We start from the raw sequence: 21,396 nt of genomic DNA, 5'->3' as shown, positions 1-21,396 counted from the left end.
CCAGTCCTACTTTTAATCAACGACAGAAGAAGAGTTTATTACTTCTGCTGTTTTTTTCTAAAGCTGGATTGAAATTGAGGTGCCATTGTTCCTGCCACTGGATAAGACTGATGGAGCCGGATTTAACATGGTTGGCTTTTTATCAGCAGTATATGCGTTCAATAGCACCCTAGAGCTCCGTCAATAGACAGATTTGCAGTAATATCTTCTCTCCAGTAAAGTTCCCATGGTGTCTTTCTTCATCAGATGGAGGGGGCCGCTCCAATTAACCAAAGCGTTCTGTTCTGGCTCGAGGCTCAGCTGCTATCACAAACCTGTACATCACACTGGCACATAGAAACGGCTGTGTTAGAATATGAGAACAGATATATGATGATATGAGAATTAGAATGGTGTTATTCGTTAAGCACATGAAATATGCAGGAGTGTGACGGTTGTAAGAACTTCAGTTTCATCTTTTCTCTGCACTTACGAGTTTGTTTTTCACCAAAAACATTGTAATTTAGTTTTAACAATACTGGGAGGACGACAAGGATCTTTTAAAAGGATGGTGTTGTGTGATTACAATCATGTAACTATGTTTTTATAGTACTGATAATGGTGTGTTGATATGAATGAGGAGTACGGAGGAATTTTTTCAGTATACAACTAGAGATTTGACTGATTTCTAACTATTATTTCTACGTCTTCATGCTGTCTTGGGTGATCACTTACAGAGAAAGCCAAATCTTTTTTTATAAGAATGTCCGGTACTAATAATGAATTAATATGTTCTTCAAATGAACTTGTATTAGAGTATGACCAGTCATATAAAATAAATTATTATTTTTTTTCTAACAACAAGTCACAGAGTCTTCTTCCATGCTATTGGCTCTGTCAGTGCGGTTACATGGCACAACTAGATTGGATTATCACATATATCGAACAAGACACTCGAACGGACCGTGTCACTTGTCTGAGTATACATGGCCTTTCAGAAATCGGATAAATGTCCGATGCATGGCTGTCTCCACTATGCTAGGTGGCGCTGTAGCCCTTTCAACCATGCTTTCAACACGTGGTTTTAGAGCCACGTCCGCTTCTCTTCCGTCAATAACCCATGGTGTAGCCTATCACGCGCAGGCACACAAGCACAGAACGAGAAGTCCGATATGCGATATCCGATCCCTGTATACATGCAGAGAGAAAGCCGACAATGAACAAATTATCTAGGTGTTCTTATCCGACTTCTCTTGTCCGTTATTGTGCCGATTTGTGTCCGAAGTAGATCGGATAAAGGTGTTTACATGCAGGTTAAAAGTCCTGTTGAGGTCTTATTCGTTTAGTTATCCGATTATGAGTCTGCATGTAAATGCACTGTGTGAGGCTGTACAGTCACATAGGCATTAAATGTTAATGCCAAGGACGCCTACCTGGTCACTATGGCAACTTATGGCAATGCTTTGGTGTGTTCTCCATCCAGGTTAATATACGGCTTAAGAAGAAAGGAACACAAACTTGTATTTAATACCTTGGTTAAACATGATTACAGCTCAATTCAATCTAATCACCAGGATGCCACATGGATGCTGTTATGAAGGTCACTCGCTACATGGCCCACACACATTATAATGTAGTATGTAAACAGCCACTCTGTGTGAACATGATAAATACTTCACACACTATCACACAGCACGTGCAAGGACAACAGTGAAGGAGAGTCTACATATCACCTTACGTTCACTTCAGTCAGTGTACAGGCAAGCGTTCAGTATGCATCCCCAAGACAATATCAGCTGTCTGTCAAGCAAGACTGTGAGAGTCCTGCATTGAAGATGTGTATCATAGGTGGATGGAAATTAACTTGTGCTTGAACACACACACACATAGCTGGTAAACATACACACAAACACACACACACACACCAGTGACCCTCAAGACCCCATACTATCTCTGTTTTCCCCCAATTAACCAGATGCTCCCTTCCTCCTCTCATCTCTCTCTCTCTCTCTCTCTCTCTCTCTCTCTCTCTCTCTCTCTCTCTCTCTCTCTCTCTCTCTCAGCTGGTGAGTGGCTGGTAGTTTTGCGGCTTGAGGACAGAGATGACAAAGTCTTCTATCCAAGAGTCCCACCGCTGTCTCTCCTTTAATTATAGCGGAAAGAAGGGCGATCGCACAGTTATCAGATGATGAGCCCTGCCTCGGTCTCTAGCCCTGAGCCCTTTTTTTGTGAGCGAGAAGCGGTCTGTGTGTGTGTGTGTGTGTGTGTACTTATACATGTGTCTTAGCGGGGACCATTGTAATCTTTTAACCATGAGAGTGAGGACATTTTTGGAAAGTGAGGACATTTTTCCTGGTCTCATTTCCTCAAAGGGTTGTTTGAGGGTGTGTGTGCGTGTGTACATGTGTGTGTGCATGCTTGCGTGCGTTTGAGCACTTGTAAGATTCAGAAGACAACTAAAGTGAGTAATGGGGTTACGTGTGCATACTACAGTATTTATTGTGTGGGAGGAAAGGTGGCTCACCACCAATAGGAACACAGCTTATATCTGCCCCTGAGGGCCCCCTAGTGGGTTAATCCAACCGTGCCCTGTGTCAAACACACCAGGGCAACTCCATTTGGATTTGATCTACAATAGATTCCTGCATTTTCTTTGCTGTTTCAAGTGGTTTTTATTTCATCCTTCGTCCTTCCGTTTCATCCTACAGTTTGTTTGTACCAGACATCAAATGTAAAAGCTTTTGCCCCAAGGGGAACTTGAGCGACTGTTTTTCTCTGGATGATTTTTAAACAGATGTTTGGAGCAGATTTGATTGCATGTTGACGGTACCACTGTTTCAGTTAGTTAGTCTTTCTTGTTGCGTCTGCTCTCACTTTATTCTTATCTATTATTCATGATGAAATGCTTTTATTCTCTCTGTGTAAATGCGCTGCTAATGTTGCACATGACAGAAAGGCCCTGGGCCTCGGCAGAACTCAACTGAACTACAATTAAATCCAATCTACATATCTTAAATACAAAGTGACAGTTTTTAAATCAGGCAGAAGGTTATAGGTCACTGCCTGTAAGACGTTTAATTATTTATACATTCATCATTTCAATTAAAAACAATAAAATTTGTATTCGTTGAATGTACGTATATGTTAAAGGCTTGTTACTACGTTTATTCATATCCAGAGTCATATAATATAGCCACCATGTTTATATTGGCACATGTTGCCTTTTCTCATTTTGCCTTTTAACTGAATCCAATGTTCTTAATATGTGCTTTGAAATATTCATACACACTGGACTACACATTAGAGGTAAAGGGTGAAAGTGAAGGCATAACGTGTTATAGCTGTGAATGTGTGATGTAAATTGTGTGGTTGACTAAATAATTCACTGCTAAATAGAATGAAGATGTATTGTATGTGAAGGCTTAACCAATGTCCATAACATCAGTAACTATTAATAGGTTTTGATCATCTATTCCAATCTTAATTTGAATGGGTAGAGACTAGAGCAAGTTAGGACCACAACCTAGGGATGTAAAACAAATACTGTATACTGAATTTACCTGCTCTGATAGGATATGAACAACAATTGAATTATTGCAGTAACATTCCCACTCACCCCATACAATGGACTAAATTTGGCTTGACACGTTGCATCTCTTCTTAGTGTCACATCACAGAAACACACAGACATCATACATCCACATAAGTGTAATAATTTTCTCTTTTTTATGATATTCTAAAATTATGTCAAATAAAAATACAAATGGATTACCTTAGAATGAGGTAATGTGATGTTGATCGTACAGTGTGAACTGGAAACGCCAGCAGCCAAAGCAGCAGGTCTTTCCATTGTGTCAGTGTGGCACCATGTAAACAAATGTGTTGGCTGAAAACAGAAGCTGTAGTTTAAGTTAGAGTTCAATATATGAGACATTCTGCCCACTTGTATTTTCCACTGTTAGAACCTTGTGAAAGTCACTCTCAAATTCAACTTGTGCCTTATGATATCTGATTAATGTAGGTGTATGGTTCAAATATCTTATTTTGGGAACCATACATATACAAAGACCCATTAGAGTTAGTCAGTTTAATCAACTAAACATATAGAAACATATATTAGCTTAACATTGCAATTCCACCCCTATTAACACCATTTTGTAAGGACTCTAGGATATGCTAATAGTTGCGAATAGAGTGACAGCCTATGCACAAGCATAGAAGTATGTCAGTTAGAAATAACTCAAACTTGAGACTTGATGAACCTGCCTGAAAGCTTCTGTAACACTCCAGAGCCCTGTCAGCTTCTTGACAAACGATGAGACGGCTCTATGCAGACGATCATGTAATTATTAACAGCGTGGGATGCTTTCTTTTTGATCTGATCTAGCTGCTGATAGGTACACTCACACATGTTTTTCTCTCTCACTTTGATGGCAGAAGAACATCCCAATCCAAAATCAGATCTGGGGGGAAAATTGGGATAATCTCTGTCCCATGAGTTAGTTTTAGGAATTTATCTCCACCCAGCCTCCAGAGAGTAGGACTCAGTGGTTCTCTCTACAGGGACATCTTTGCAACACTGCACTACTTCTCACACTGCTGATCATCAAGATTATATCATCCTTCCTTCCCCTCATCTTTTCTCCTTCTCCGCCTTTTATCGCTACCCTTCCTGTCATCCTCTAGTCTCTCACTCTCATTCTTTAAAGAGACTGCAGTTCCTTCTTCACATATGACATTAGAAACAGATAGATGTAGAAAAGAAAAGAAAGAAAACTCTAAACTTCTTTATCAGTGGCATTCTCCATCTATTCCTTCCATACTTCTCCAACAATTTGGAGGGCAAGGGCTCAAGCGAAAAAAAGGTTTTATGTAAATTGGACTGGATTAGCTTGATTGCTAGCGAGTACAGACCAGAGGTTAATAATGACAAAATTAGATCTGAGTCAAACTAACTGACCTACATACAGTATTTTGTAGCAGTGCAGGAAAAGTTGTGAAGTTCATTTGATAGTGCGGGGCATGTTGATTGCTTCCCAAATTGATAAGGCATATTCTTACACTACAATACATTCCTTTCTTTATATTTGATAGAATTAAAAATATATATATATTTTTTTTAAAGGGCACTTTTTGGCTCTGGGGGCACAAGGGCAGGGGTTCAAGCCCCCCTTGGGTCCTATGGGCACGTGCTTGCTTCAGCAGTTTATTTAAGAGAAGCTGATAACGCTCGTAGAGGAAGTGACTGACCCACTCCACCCATCTTTTGAGCATGAAGGGACGCTGGTTGAGGTGGCCCTCATACAGGAGGTTGCTAGGCGTGTCTGCTTTATCTACCAGGAGGCCTGTAATAAGTAAACAGGCTCATCTGAAGAGTTTCCTGTAATTAGGAGATTGGAAAAATAACAGAAACGCACGGCAAACTATTTTTCATCAAGGGACAGTACAGGCCTCTGTTGTGCCTCCATAACGCTCAGAGCAAAGCCGGCCAACTCATGTGTACAATATACACTTGGCTCTGAGTGTCATACCCCAGGAATTAGCTGACCGTCTCGTCACATGTTTTCTCGACACTGACATGTTGGCTCATATCCTATCAACATATTTGTACTGCACTGATAGTCCTTAAGTACATCATGATTTGGACTGAAGCATGAGTAATGTGGCCTTTTTGGTTGCTTTCCAAAGAAACGGCTCAATTTAAGTGTCACTCTCAAAAACAATGAAACTGGTGAAAGAGTTTATCGTGAGTAAAATTTTTAGTTTTTAAGTGTAATAGTGGAAATGTGAGTAACATCCTGGCCTGTTGAACAGAATTTCCCTTGAATTGGTGCCGTTATCTAAAAAGGTTTGAGAACCGCTGCTTTAAAGGTACAGTGTGTAATGAAATCATATTTTGGCGTCATCTAAGTGTTGACAGTTCTAGATTGTAACGCTCCATTGCTAACGCCTGCCTTTGGGAGAATGTACAGAAGCTACGGAGGCCTTCAAGGACAAGAAGCTAGTTATTCTAGATGACATCCTCCACCGCTGCCTCAAGTCTTGCCACAATATCAAGTGATGAGGTGAAGATGTATTTTAGTTAGTATTTAGTATTGAGGGGCATATCAGGCAGACACTCACCATATATAAAATCGAGTAAAGCCATTAAGTTTGTCCGTTCTGTGCTACTGTAGAAACATGGCGGTACGCCCCGTTTCTATGTACTGTATATATAAAACGCTTGTTCTAAGGTATAACAATTTAATGAAAACTGATAGTAGAATTATTTCAACAAACAACCCAAGTGTTTGAATAAAATAATTTGAGTCAGGCTTCTTCAAAAGCAGGTGAAGTTTACTTGTTTCAGCATACAAGGGTCAAACAATCAATGCATCACAAGTCTTACATTGTTAAGCATACATGGATTGAGACAACGTTTGAACAGAAATAGCAGAGGTTATATGTCCAAAAAATAGGCGTATACACACTTGTTTGTGTGTCCAGGTCTTGCAAGGGAGATGATACAATTGCACTAATAGTGCAATAAGTCCTTGAACAGAATGTGCTGTGTGTTTCACATCTTGATGTGTGACGAGGCAGTTTTACTTCTTAAGAAAAACATGTTTACCACAGTGTTTGTACAACAGAGTTCAATGTGAGGTGAATAGAATGATAGCATTAATATGTTATACAATCATAGAGAAATAGATTTCGTTAACAAAAACATACTAAATTCCCTTGAAGCCCACTATACAGTCATGTTGCCAAATATCCACATCCTAAATTCTTGACCAGCCTTGAAGTCATGTCCCAAGTTCACACTCACCTACAGTATACGGCGAGGGAGGTGAAAAAAGACCTGGCCACCTTACCATGAAACCCCTGCTTAAATCAGACTTAGTGAACTGTCCCTCAGTTCCCGAGAGCCACCCAGACCTCATTACTGCCTTCATTCACCTCACTGTGAACCAACTCGTTCCCATCTGCCCCCACATCAGTCACCATGGAATATTTAAAGCCAATCGTCACATGGCCCGCACAGTGGATTTCAGAGCTGCCACAGTGGGAAGAAAGATTAAGCCTCGCTGACCAAATTAAGAGCAAACTGAGTGACTATTATGAATATGACCCCTGAGTGCCTTTGTTCATTTCTCTATGTATCCCTCCTTTTTTCCCATCCATCCCTCCCTCCCTCCCTCCATACATTCATTCATCTTTTCCTCCCAGTGGGGTGCACTCTCAATCAGCATCAGGGCGGATTGCTGTCAGGAAATCTTCTTAAAGCAACACTTGGCAAGATTTTTATGAAGAAAAAAAACTAATAATAAGCCAGTCTGATCAGGCTCAAATCATGAAGAGCAGCCCCATCCACACTAATGAGGAGCTGAAGCCTTGGCCCAATTTAATCCTGATGTGTGTAGATGTCTGGATGATCACTGAAGTCTTGTATGGTCACAACAACTGTAGGCCTTCTGACCCCACAATGAACCTTAAAGGAATAATTATACATTTTGGGGAATTTACTATGTCTCCATGATTATGTAACCTGGAAAAATGTGTGCCACTCTATCCGTCCATTAAACATGAAGCTACTGCCAGGGGGACAGTTAGCTAAAGTCCAACGCAAAACCCCCATAAAAGCACAACTATTTTATTTTTACACTTTGGCTTTACAATTTAAACTAACAACATATTATGTGAGCTTGTACTTTTTGATAATAGCGGACTTTTGGTTTGGGCTAGTGGTTTCCACCTGCTTTTAGTCTTCATGCTAAGCTCATTAGCTGCTAACTGTACAGCTTCAAATTTCACATACAGACACATGGATGGTGTCAATGTTGCTCATTTAGTTCTCGACACAAAACAGTGTATTTCCCAAAATATTGAACTGGTCTTATGTTTGACTGACCTATACTTGCATTTTTTCTTTGACAAGAGTGTGAACATTTGAATGCAGGCTGCTTTTGTTTTAAGAATACAGGTCATGTTTGTGTTTGTGATTGTGGGTCTTTTATAGCATCTACCTTCTTTTTTATGCAATAAGATCCAGTCAGCCCTTCATTCATCCATCCCTCTCTCTCAGACCAAGAGCAGCCTCTCAATGGAATCTGTAACAGGCTTACTGCAATCATCAGATACCTGCTCCACACAGACACATTATGTTTATGTTTAATCCTCTTTGTATCATCTTTACGTGCCCACTGATTCATCCATCCATCCATCTATGTATCCATCCATCTGTCCATCCATCTGTCCATCCATCCATCCCTCCAGCCACCTTATTTTCCCCTTCCTCTCCACCTCTCTCCACCTCTAATCATTACATCATTTTGTCTTTATCAGAGCCAAGGTTTTTAGAGGAGTAATGGCCGACACACTCTTGGTCTCTCTCATCAAAGTCATTTAATCTAGTCTATCCGCCTCCACACTGATGGAGAATCTGATACCTACACCTACTCTCTGTGGAGATCCCTTTACAGGGGACATTGTTGTACTTAAACTCATTTATAGCTGTAGTGCTGAGTGGGCGTAGGGAGGCGTGTTCATTAGAAAATTACATGACATCATTCATTTCAAATGACATCTTACAAATGAAAACTAAAAAAAAACATTAGTTATTAATATTATTTCTTTATTAAAATGTCTAGAACCAGACAAGATGTCCTGGTGTATTTAAGAATGTCTAACTGTCTATGCTTATTTATTATTTAAGCAGCTATAATTTGTATTTATGTTGATAAAAAATGTATAAATGTACAGTATATTGATTACAGTTATGAACCGACAGAGAATTCAGAATCAGAATCAGAATCAGAAAAAGCTTTATTTATCCCAAGAAGGGCAATTTAGTTTACAGTTCCAGTTCGCAGTAAAAAATCATTTGAATAAATACTGTAAAAAGCAGTACGAGGTAGAAAATAACATAAATAGACAAACAGCAGTCCAACACACAAATTCAACTCACATTCATTTCAACTCAACCTGTCAGAACAACCACAGCTACACTGGTGCTCTCCACCTACTCCTGACCCTTGTGATCATTCAGTAACCTGATGGCTGCAGGAATAAAAGAGTGCGAGTACCTCACTGTTCTTGCCCTGATTGAAAGATAGCGCCGCCCGGAGGGCAATAGTGTGAATTCCTCACTGAGGACATGGTCAGGCTGACTCATAATGCATTTGGCTTTCTGGACGGCATGTTTGTTCCACAATGAACGTATGCTCTTCAGCTGGATTCCAGTGATCTTTGAACAGATCTTTACAATGTTATTTAAGCTGTTCTGGTCCTTCACTGACAGACAGTTAAACCAGCATGTAAATGAAAAAGTTAAAAGACTCTCAATGAAAGACTGATAAAAAGTTCTCAAAATAACTTTGGAGACACTGAAAGAGTTGAATTATCACATGCATCTGCAGCTCTCCTTGGCTTTATGGAGCTTTATACAGATGCTGTACAATTTTAAATCAATAAAAATATGTACACTCTCTTTGCTGATAACCTGCTGGTCCACCATTGTCACTCTCCTAACCCTTATATTGTGTTTTAGAGGAAAGCAATGATTAAGCAAGCAGGACAGTTGGCAGCAAGCCCGAGGCGTCTATGGGAATACTGTGAAACTTCAATACCCAAAAGTCATGTACCATGACATTGGAACAAGTTTCTTCTTTGAGTTGTCTGGCCTGTGCACAGAGAGTGAAGGGGTTCTGAGTCTTGGACAGAAAAGAGTACTGGATATGTTTGCGCTTTCTTTTGATTGCATCACTTCCTATATACAGTATCTGGAGAAATGTACTTTTCAGTTGCGGTTGTGACCCAAACAATGGCACTAATTAGGAGCACTGTTGCGGTACAGTGAAGTAGGCCGCTACAGTATGCGTGGTGCAAGTGCGTGTAAAAAATCTTGTGTGTGGCCACTATTCTTGGCTTTAAGTGTAGTAGGATGGAGAGTGTTTGTGCATGTAAGTGGATGCCGTATATATCCATGGGTTTTGCTTTAGGGCTCTCATGAAGTCTGTGTCAATCAAACTATTTAGCACACATAAAATCACAGAAATCCCATACATTTTTAATAGTGTGGATAAAACTGCCAGATTTCTTCATTGCATGCCTTCTTATGAACACACAAACACAGTTAGTGCTGGCAGCTATACGAGACTGATGGTCATTGAACCGGTTACACCTTTTTCTCAGTATTGGATTTGTTAAAAGGAATAATGGTTGAGGAGACGGAGGAGTGTGAACGACAAAGATATATCCTGTGTGGGTGAGAGGTGGAAAGGTTATAGATGAGAGAGAGAGAGAGAGAGAGAGTGTGTGTGTGTGTGTGTGTGTGTGTGTGTGTGTGGGTGTGTGTGTGTGTGTGTGTGTGTGTGTGTGTGTGTGTGTGTGTGTGTGTGTTTGCGGGTGTGTGTTTGTGCCTCCAATAATCATCTTCTTTTATAATAAATGTATATGTCTGAATATCTGTTATGATTGCTTTGTTAGACAGAGGAGCACAAGGGCAGATTTACAAGCGAATATGATTTTAAACAGAAAAAAACACGTAAATATAACCGTGCAGAAAGTATAGATGTTTCTGTGAGGAATAGATGTGCTTTGGCTCCCTGCTGCCCCCCTGTGGCCATACATGCACAGTGCTTTTTACTCTGCCCTTTAAGTTCAGGCAAACTAAACTTTAGTTACTTCTTTAGCTTGCCACTTCACAGCGCAAGATGGGTTCTTTTCCAGTGATATTTGTTTTATTAAAGGTGGAGCGATCAATTCCGGAGAACGCTTGATGTCTAAATCACTTTTTGTCAAAATCAGTGAATATCTTCTCACAATTGCTACCTGGCCATACTGTGTGTGTGTGTCGAAAAAAATCCAGTGTTAATACACAGCCTAGGCTCTGTAAAAATGCTTGTTGCTAGCTATGGTGGGCCCCCTTGCTTAAATACCCTTTGTCTAGTTTTATCAAAGTTGAATGACTGATGACATACATTTCAGAACACGTTGCTACTGCGTCATTTTTGCAAGTACAGTTTGAAATGCCGTTATGAATACTGTTTTCATCGATAATGATGTTTTGCAGATGGTGGGTCGCACTGACAGTTCTCCTTTTTCTCTTCCCTCCCTTCTCTCAATGCAGGTATTCTGGCCCAGATCCAGATCCAGAGCAGCCTGGATGCGATCAAGGGTGATAGGGTTGTGCTGAGGGCCTCGTACAGGCAGCCGTCAGGAGGGGACCTGAGCACCAACGTGGTCCTATGGAACTATGTCTCTAACAGCACACAGCTGGTAAGGAGCCGTACAAAATGTCGTGAATGAAAGATAATAATGGATTGGATTTATATAGCGCTTTTCAAGGCACTCAAAGACGCTTTACAGGGTTCCAGGTTCCATAATGGGGTGACTGACATCTTGCTCCATACGTGTGTTGGGAAAAAAAAATTCTAAGGTCACTGAGGTCAGCTCAGGTGGAAGGAGATTTCAGGAGACTTGGGATGACTTATGAAGCAATGTTTATTCAAGCCTGTCGAGGGTTTTGCCATTCAGTTCTGACACACACTTTCCGAGGGCAGTGTTTTAAACCTTAGGATATCTCTAAAGGCACCAGGCTTGGGAGTGAAGCGTACCAAAGTTTTAGGTCTCTACGGAGATGAGACTTTATCTAATACAGCTGACCTCACAGTGACTTCCAACAAAGCTCAACTGATTGTCTGAGGGATAGACGGACACATAAGACAGGCAATAAATGTTTTGTTTAGTTTTGTTTATTTGGGTCATTTTCCAATTTATAAAGCATACACTGGGTCAAGATTTTAAAAAAAAGAAATATCAATGAACATAAAATGAATACTTTTAGCATTAAAAAAGGATAAAAATCAAGAAAAACTAAAATATAAACCAAGAAACAAGATATGTAATACATCTTATATTAATCATTAATATTAACTATCCTAAAGACCTAAGATTCTTTCACAATATGCAATAAATATTTACAACCCAGCGTTTTTTTTTTTTTTTTTTTTTTTTTACTTTTTACTTTGCCGTCTGTGGCTATAATATATGGGATTACAGTTATGAAGGATCTTTTGATTTTTGTATACTGATAATCTGGGAGAGCTCTTCTTTTGTAAACCCCTTGGAAATTAATCCAAGACAAAAAGGCTTAAAGCTCTCAAACCGGCACTGTATTCATTCTTTCCTACTTAAATACTCACTACTGTAGAGGGGGGGGGGGATTCAGCATTAGACACAACAAAAACACTCAAAATACCTTTATGTTATTAGGAGAAATGTGTTTTTATTTTATCAAAGCCCTTAGAAAATCATTGCCCAGGTTAGACATGAGGGAGGGGGATCTGCGTAACACACAAACACACACACGCACACACACACACACACACACACACACACACACACACACCTCAAATCTGTGTTGTGTGTTTTTTTAAATGTTATCTACTGGCCGTGGCCCGGTTTACATCTCTGCCCAGGTCAGATTATTTGGTTGTATAGATGGATGAACCCAAAAGAGGATCAGAGAATCCAAAAGAAAAAACTCAGAGAACTGGAAAAGACACGGTTGATTAAAAAGTGGGGCTTTTGTTTTCATGTGCCTGGACGGCCTCCAGTCCCTCACTCCCCCCACGCTTTACTGTCATTTGTTGCCAAAAAAAAGATGAATAAAAATGGACAAATGTACTACAACCTCAAAGCCAAGTGTAGAGGTAACGGTCGCTGTAGAGTTTTTAGTGTGTTAAGGTTAATAGGCACATGAAGCCATACACATGGTGTTCGCCCACAATGCAGGAAATGAAGTGTTTGAGGCTTGATCATATTTTAGTGGAGGACCCCCAGACCTCCCACTTATAATGTGTCCACCCCCGATGTTGAAACGTAACATAAGCCCTTGATCTTATGTGAACTTCTGTCATTAAGCCACACTGTTGACCTGAGATGCCCCTTCTAAAACCATCTTGACCATTTCTATCCAGGACTGATGCAAGGTCAGTTGCTGCCCTAAAACTTTTATTGTAGTACTCTCACCCCCTCTACCATTGCTTCATTGAATTAGTGCCATTTGTTTGGGCTATGTATTGGTTCTTTCGGTGTGCATGCAACACCATGCATGCTGTATATATTTCAGGTGTAGGGCTGAGTCCAGTGTACGATTAAACAAAAAAATTGCTATGGGATTTGCATTGGCTCCTGGTATTTAGAAGAGCATGTTTATTTACCACTTTATGCTGGCACATACGGCAATGGTTCTTGTCGTATGTGCCGCAGTAGTTATTCAAATATAAAAATGCAACATCTAGTTTGGATTTCCTTTGTTGCCTGAGCAGTCTCTGCCTGCCTTGGTGTTCGAACCACATTATGTGACATCCCATTTAACGCAAATCCGCCCCAAAACTGGTACAATACAAGTCTGTTAAACCCAAGGTTAATGGACATAAGCCACAAATATATGTAGCACAAGATTATATGAGAATACTTAATCGATGGATGACATTGTGTGCGCCTATACTCCGTAAAACCCTGTAATGCATTCTACTAAATGTTCGAGAAATGCTGAACAATCAAAAGGTTTTCCTGGGCAAGAAATGTTAGGATTAAATAGTCCCTCTGGAGGCTGGTTCTTCTGTTGGGCACAAATATGGACCAATACTTGAGGCTATATCCTCAATTGTTGCCTCACAAGCCTACTTATTTTTTTGCTGTTTGTTTATGGCTCACACATTGTGATCTTAACGTCCTGTCCAGATCATCTCCTACTCCCAGGGTTCCATTATGCTGGGCAGCTCTCAGTTTCGAGGCCGGGTTGGTTTCACATCCACCATGCCGTCACAGGACATCTCTCTCTACATCAACGGCACACAGGAGGAAGACTCGGGACAATACCTCATCCAGGTCATCAGTCAAACCAACCCCGGCTTCACTGCTGATCTTATGCTGGACGTGAAGGGTAAGAAGACAAATTAAACTAAAAATGTTGACTTAAAGGTGCACTGTGTAGTTTTTAGGCTCCAAGGGGATTTGTTTACATTTACAAAACATATTTACTCCACATGTAGTTCTTAGTATGGAATAATTCAATCATCATAACTAAACCTGTGGCCACCTGGAACCAAACCTTCAACTGAAATATGTTTGTCAACCAAACTGTGGGCACTGCTGAGTGAAACAGTAACTTTCAAGGTAGCTTATACCTCAAACTGAGTTCCAATGATCCAATTTACATTCGAGTTTAAGTTTTTTTTATTCAGTTTTGAGAATATACCTTAGGAGATTTTCACTTCTCTGACACACCCAAAGTTACATACTGCACCTTTAAGGAAGATTGAACTACATTGCATGTTGTATAATAAATTAATGTCTTATAACAAAATAAAAAATAAATGTGTAATCCCTTGTCCTCAGTTCCTCCGGCTGTTCCTAAGTGCTCACTATCAGGGAAGCCGGTGCTGAAGGGCAATGTGACTCTGAGCTGCACATCCAGCACTGGGAAGCCCATTCCTATGTACAAGTGGAGGAAAACCAGTCCAGCCAATGAGGTCTTCTTCTCACCCATGCTCAGTGAGTGAACCCTGCACATTAACTGACCCATTTATGTCTGTATATATGATGTATGTAAGTAAAAATACACATGGAATAATGCATATTTGACTGTTGTGTCTTAGATGAGAAGGCCGGCACTCTGAGGCTGAGCAACCTGAGCAAGAACATGTCAGGAAAGTACATGTGCACAGCCAGCAACACAGCGGGGGAAGAGACATGCTCCATCAACCTGGAAATCATCAGCTGTACGTATAGCACACAACACTGCAAACAATGAGCATTATACAGACAATAGGGAAATATGTTGTTTTAATGTTCATTATGAAGCAATCCCCTATCTAACATACTCATTTAAGACTTTTGCTTGAATGTCTCCTCATTATCCACTACCTGCCTGTACTATATGTTTGCTGAAAAAAAAGTGTTAATACACAGCCTAAGCTCTGTAAACGGGCATGTAAACAAAGGGGCCCAGCATAGCTAGCAACATCCCCGTTTACAGAGCCTAGGCTGTGTATTAACACTGGATTTTATTTCAGCGAACAAACTGTACGAACAGGTAGCGGATGATGAGGAGATATTCAGTGATTTTGACAACAAGCATTCTCCAGATTCACTGACTCCAGCCTATCCTAAAAACAATGTATGCTGTGTAGACATACAGTATGCTCATTAGTGACATGTAACCATCAATCATTTGTCCCATGATTCCCCCTGCAGCCACTAACGTCGGGAAGATAGTTGGCGCCACATTGGGCTCAGTGATCGGCTTCATCATCATCTTCCTCATCTGCCTCTTCTTTGTCATGAAGAGGCGCCAATACAACGAGGACGACATGGCCAACGAAATCAAGTGAGCTTATGTCATTTTCTTTCAAAGTTATAACATAATGATTTTCTATTTTTTTCAAAGTAGCTAAGATGAACTTTTAAATAGTCCGGAAACAGTCAAATGTTTTCTGTGATGATCATGAATTACATGTAGCAGCAAAGAACGCTATTTTTATATAGTTTTTCTAAATGCCTTTTCCGGGTACGCTAACCTAGAAACAACAGCTGGCGTTGTAAAAACACTACCACTTTTGTCCAGAGGGGCAGCTAGGATGAACACAAACTGAAAGTTCCTTGTAGCCACTCTGTACATGGGCAATTTGGATAAAACAAAGACAGACTATGGAATTTGGATAATTTTTTTTCAAGTTTTCCGATGAGTGAAATGCAGCCGTATAGGACCGCGATACCAATAGTGGATTTGATCGTTCCCATCTATTTTTCTTTCATAGTTACGCAGTCTTGCTTTATTTTATTATTTTATTTTATTTATTTTTTATTTGACAGAGACAGTGCATATTAATAAACATGTCTGAAAATATAGCAGATTTAGCCAGAAGGTTTTAGTTTCCATCTAGCTTGAAGTTGTTGTGTGTGCACTATAGTGAACTGACCGTGTGTATCCATAATATCCCATCACCTCCAGGGAGGACGCTCAGGCTCCCAAGCGCGTCTCCTGGGCCAAGAGCGGCATGGGCTCAGACATCATCTCTAAGAACGGCACCCTGTCCTCCATGGGCTCCAGCCCACGACACAGCGAACCCCCCCTCCACCACCACACCAACAACCACCACGACCACCACAACAACCAACATCCCCCCCAGCACCTGCAGCAGTACCCCCAGCGGCCGCCCTCCGACACGGCCTCCATCATCACCGCCACGGGCAGCATGGCGGGCTACCGGCCGTCGTCGCGCCACCAAGGAGCCTCCAGCCCCAATCACTACGGCTACAACAACAACCACCACCACGAGGCCAGCAGCGCCAACGGGAGCTCCCTGCCCAGGCCAGAGCGCTACGGCCAGCTGCCCCAGGCCCAGACCCTGCCCCAGGCCTACAACCAAGCCCAGTTTCAGGCTCAGTTCCAGCCCGCCACGCCCTCCCCACAACCGCCCCCCCTGCTTCCCATTTCCTCCGGAGTCACAGCCTCCAACATCGCTCGCATGGGAGGGGTGCCCATCATGGTGCCCGCTCAGAACCAGGCCGGTTCTTTGGTCTAACTAACCGCCCACCGCCTGCCAAATATACAAGTGCTGGCAAAACAATGCTGTTGTGACAAAAAAATAAACAGTGGAATGCTGTCCATTGATGCTCTCAGAAAGTGTTTTTTAAAGCTATAGTGCGTACCTTTTTCATATAAATGAATGTTGAAATTCAAGTTGTCCAAACAAACAAGCTGACACAAAGTTGATTAAGCTTATCAGCTCCACAAATTTCTACCTGTATTTCTCAGTATGGCAGCATTTACATACGGGTGTCACCACTGGCGCAGGAGCTCAGAACAATCCCAAGAAGCGCCCTTGAAATGTTTCAGATGTTGATCCTACTGCTGTGAAAAAAGCTGGACGTACAGCAGAAGGTAGAAAATTCATGCACAATTACCGAAGGCTTACCTCATGTAGCTTCGCAGACAGTGGTGTTGTAATGACTCACAATTCATCATGGGTGTGATAGAAGTTACGCACTATAGCTTTAAAGGGAACTATTTAGCAAAGAATTACAGTAGATTCACTTATTGGCGCTTGCTTTCGCACAAAGAAGCTTTCATGGCGAGACTTTCGAACACAGACTGTTTACTTGTTTTAAGTATACTTAAGTCTTTTATATTCTGTAAACATTGCAAACTATGTATAGATGTGATTTTCATACATTTGTCCAGTATCATCTTTTCTACTTAAACAATGCATTTCTAATGTTTTATTTTTGTTGTTGTATAAAAAAATATATATATTTCCTCCTGCCATACTGTTTCCACAAAGTGTAGAGCAAAAGCATCGCCACTGGGGGGCTTTCATGAGTACACAAGAGTCACACGTGAAAAGACAGATGGAATGAGACTAGGGTTATGCAGGTCTGTTGTACTTCATCCATTATTGTTTATTGAAGAGCTATACCTATAAGGGAGGCATTATCAAGACCAAAATAGGTTTAGGACTGTTCAGAAGGGAGAATAATGCTCAAAGGGAAGATAGTGAGGACTGGCTGTAGTAAAAAAAATATCTAGAAATTAGGATATTTCTGCATTTATGGAAAGAAAACTACGATAACAATATATATAATGTTGGCTTTTGTGGCTTTATTTCTGTTAGTGGTTCGGCTTATGACATGCCATATGACTCAAAGAGAAGTTAGCAATATTTCTTTGTTAATATTCATGTTAAATCACTGTATATTCATATAGCAATCCCTTGCTACATTTGCAGTTCATAGCACAGGTCTCCCAGTCATTTCGGCTTTGCAGTTATTGCCAGATAAAATTTAGAGTATCCCTCTCGTTTTTATCCAATCAGGAGACAGAGCGCTATAAAGAGGCACTATCTGACGAAGACGGCTGTGTGCTCATGTGGTGGTGACGTAGGGACAAGGGAGGGGACTGCTAACTGCAGTCACTGACAGGAAGTTAGCTTAAAGGACCATACTGCTTACTTCTCCTTCAAAGTTTAGGAAAAGCTCATTATAATATAGAGCACTGTTCAGAACTGCAATATGGTGGCCCTGCTGACACATTAGTTGCATACATACTCTCTCATAAACACTTGAGCTGTAGTCATTTAAAGTTGCCTGCAGAATTGAATTGTAAATATGCTATTTATTTTCTGTGAAGTGTGTGACATATAGCATTGCATATTGTGGGGCCACGGGTCTGTATGGAACATATGATACAGGTGATACGTTTGCCTGAACCAAAGATTATACTTTATGGAGCGCTTCTTCAATTCAACATGCTCTCTTTAAAAGCTATTCATTTTCAAGTGCAGTTGAATGGGGGAAGACTATGTTTCAATTTACAATGACATGGAAGCATTTAGGTTTGCTGCCACAGGCTTTTAAGACGACCCTTCTTTCCCATTGGTGAAGGTGTTGTTAAGACTCTTGAAGGCGCCTTAGTCAGTGATCTCCCACCATATTTTAATAGATAACTGTTGAAGGAATAGTTTTAAAAAATATATTTTTACTTTTTGCCCTACTTTTCAGATTAACAAAACTCGACAGAAACCGTTCCTGTAACTGTGCGTGCATTTTTTATATAGAAATGGGCAAATGAGGGGGCACCCTTGGCTCAGTTGGTAGGGCGTCCCCCCCATGGGCCTCGGCCAGCAGCAGACCCGGGTTCGATTCCAGCCCGTGGTCGTTCTCTGCGTGTCGCTCCCCTCTCTGCCCCATTTCAACTCTGTCTCTACACTATCAATAAAAGCATGAAAATGCCGAAAAAATATATTAAAAAAATAAATAAAAAATGGGCAAATGTTGCTCATCCAGGTTAATTTAGCTCAAACACTGGTAGTGAAATGCTAAACGCTCCTGTGTGCTTGTTGGGACTTGTTTATTTACTACGTTATGATGCGCTCTATGTTTTTACACATTGGGTCATTTTAGAACCAAAAACATACGTGACCATCACAGGCACTTCTTTCCATTAGTATTTGACTCTAAAATGAAACAAAGTGTAACATAGATAGAGCGCAACATAAAGTGCACATTAGCATTTAGTGAGGTTGTGAAGTTTATCTTGTAACCTGCTCCCATTGACTACCAGTGTTTGAGCTAAGCTAACCTGTATGAGCAACCTTTGCCCATTTCTATATCAAAAATGCACGCACAGTTACAGGAACAGTTTTTGTCGTCTTTTTCTTGAGCCGTAGAGTGAGGCAAAAAGTAAAACAATTAAAATGTTCGACTCTTCCTTTAATACCACTTAACAAAGTAAGCACATGATTTTGACTAATGTTCAAGTTTTCATTACAAAATGTTAAAGTTTGAAAAAAGAATGTATAAAACTGTTGCGGTCTTTGTTGAGTCATAAGTATGAATATGAACAGCTTTAGTTCATGACGCAGGATCCGATCTTGTGAACAATTTCGACTTGGTTTCTATTCATGTCATTTTACAGTATCTTTTTAGCAGAATGTATCCAGATGGTAACAGGCTCAATGACATTTACACTGAACGCAACATGGACAGTGGCATCAAATCTATTTTTTATATAAAACTTAAGCTTCTATCTTTTTCCCGCCATTTTCCAAGTCACACAAATGCCTACTAAAATAACATTTGGATTGAAAAAAATAAAAATAAAACCATTTATCTGTATATCGATAGCGATCTTTCTATCTGTTCTGCTGTATCGTCGTTACACTGGGGCATATGTTTGTTGTTTAAGTGAGCACATTGGCGTCAGAATGACAACGCAATTCTGAAATGAATTATGTTGAATGGAAACAAAAGATCAAACTTAACAGAATATTTCTTTTTGACAATAGCTTGAATAGACAGCTACATGTAAGTGGTGACTGTAACTTGATGCTTTCGTTGTATTGTTTTTAATACATTAGAGCAGAATTTGAAGGTGTCAAAGAAATGTTTTCGAAGGGTTGGACTTAACTACTCGCTCTCTACAGCTACAGTTAATAGACGCACTGTTTTAACTTGTTAATGGGTCATTTTCAAAAGTGTACATTATGAACATTTTGAAATGTATTGGAGACAAGCCTTTTTATTTTTATACAGTGATGTACAAGAGCCCATGAGCAGAGTTTATAAATAGTAACTGTTGCTCGCTGTTTTAATGCCATGACGGATTGTATAACTATTGTGGACAAACTGGTGGATATACTTGTGCTTATTTATACAGTAGGCCTAAACTGTGGACATTAATGTGCAGTGTGCACTTGTATCCTCCATAATTATGTTCATAGAAAGTACTTTGTATGATATTTTCAATTAAAAGAGAAACGATAGGTTGTGTGTTTTTTTTACTTTCTCTATAAAAAAAAGTCTAAATCCAAGTTAAAGAAGCCATAAACAAGTGTATAATCCTTCATCTATTTTTTTTCAGAAAACCAACAGCAGTGCAGTCGTACCATCATATGCCCTTCCCATTGCCCATGATTAGCCATCAATCATTTATAATAATAATGTTACTATAGAATTTGTCATACTTTCCCAGAAGTCATTCTGAGGTTTTAAAGTCAACCACCAGAGGGCAGCAAATGTATTTAAAAGCCATGAGAAGTGCTGGAGGAATAAGGACATACTACTGTCTACGCATAGTGTGGTCCTCAGGCAACAGAAAGTCTCTTTGGCCCACACACCGCCTACTTATAAATGTTATTTTTACATATGATATATATAAAGTCATGTTTCTGATTAATGAAATGAGGAGCAGTTTAATGTTGCTTTACAGTAAGCAGTTCCACATGTGAGAGTCAGAAAAGGGCTCAGATATATTAGACAATTTAACGCCTTTAAAATCTAAAGACTTGTAAAAGTGTTCCACTATATTTCTGACAGGTTTAAAGACATTTTGATTTAATGTGTAGCTTAAACTAAACAGGGATTATCCATGTGTTTCCTCAAGCAACTTGTTACTGTAAGACAATATGCAGCATGCTCTATAAAGGAGATGTATAATGTTGTCCAATAATGGCCCTGGACAGTTTTATTATTTGTTAATACTCGCTGGCAAAAAGTTGCTTTTTATTGATGGCCTTTGCTAAACTCAAAAAGTGAAGACAGGGGGGCGCCCTTAGCTCAGTGGGTAGGGCCCAGCAGCAGACCCGGGTTCGATTCCCGCCCGCGGTCGTTCGCTGCATGTCACTGCCCTCTCTGCCCCATTTCACCTCTGTCTCTTAACACTATCAATAAAAGCATGAAAAATGCCCAAAAAATATCTTTAAAAAAAATAAAATTAAAATGAAGTGCAGTGAAGTGAAGTGAAGACAGAAAGAACTGCAAATGCACACACTGTTAGGGTAGAATGTTTATTAGAATTTTGCGATTAGCGATGTAACATTCACCTACATGGCGCAAAGGAAGTCATAAATATGCTTATATGCACGC

General features: G+C 40.3%; 1 protein-coding gene across 1 annotated transcript in view; it reads left to right on the top strand.

The window, feature by feature from the left end:
- Positions 1-20,271, top strand: part of esama (endothelial cell adhesion molecule a) — a 60,012-nt gene extending 39,741 nt beyond the window's left edge. The window contains exons 2-7 of the mRNA XM_080040739.1: positions 11,090-11,238; positions 13,711-13,912; positions 14,368-14,523; positions 14,628-14,750; positions 15,226-15,358; positions 15,983-20,271. Of these exons, the coding sequence (XP_079896865.1) occupies positions 11,090-11,238; positions 13,711-13,912; positions 14,368-14,523; positions 14,628-14,750; positions 15,226-15,358; positions 15,983-16,556 (1,337 nt within the window). The 3' untranslated portion in view covers positions 16,557-20,271. The remainder of the gene's footprint in view (positions 1-11,089; positions 11,239-13,710; positions 13,913-14,367; positions 14,524-14,627; positions 14,751-15,225; positions 15,359-15,982) is intronic.
- Positions 20,272-21,396: the final 1,125 nt, after the last annotated feature.

Source organism: Ammodytes marinus (genome assembly GCF_949987685.1).
Source record: "Ammodytes marinus genome assembly, chromosome: 14".
In the NCBI taxonomy this organism is placed as follows: Eukaryota; Metazoa; Chordata; class Actinopteri; order Uranoscopiformes; family Ammodytidae; genus Ammodytes; species Ammodytes marinus.
The sequence above is the reverse complement of the archived record's forward strand: the minus strand, read 5'-3'. Positions and strand labels throughout refer to the sequence as shown.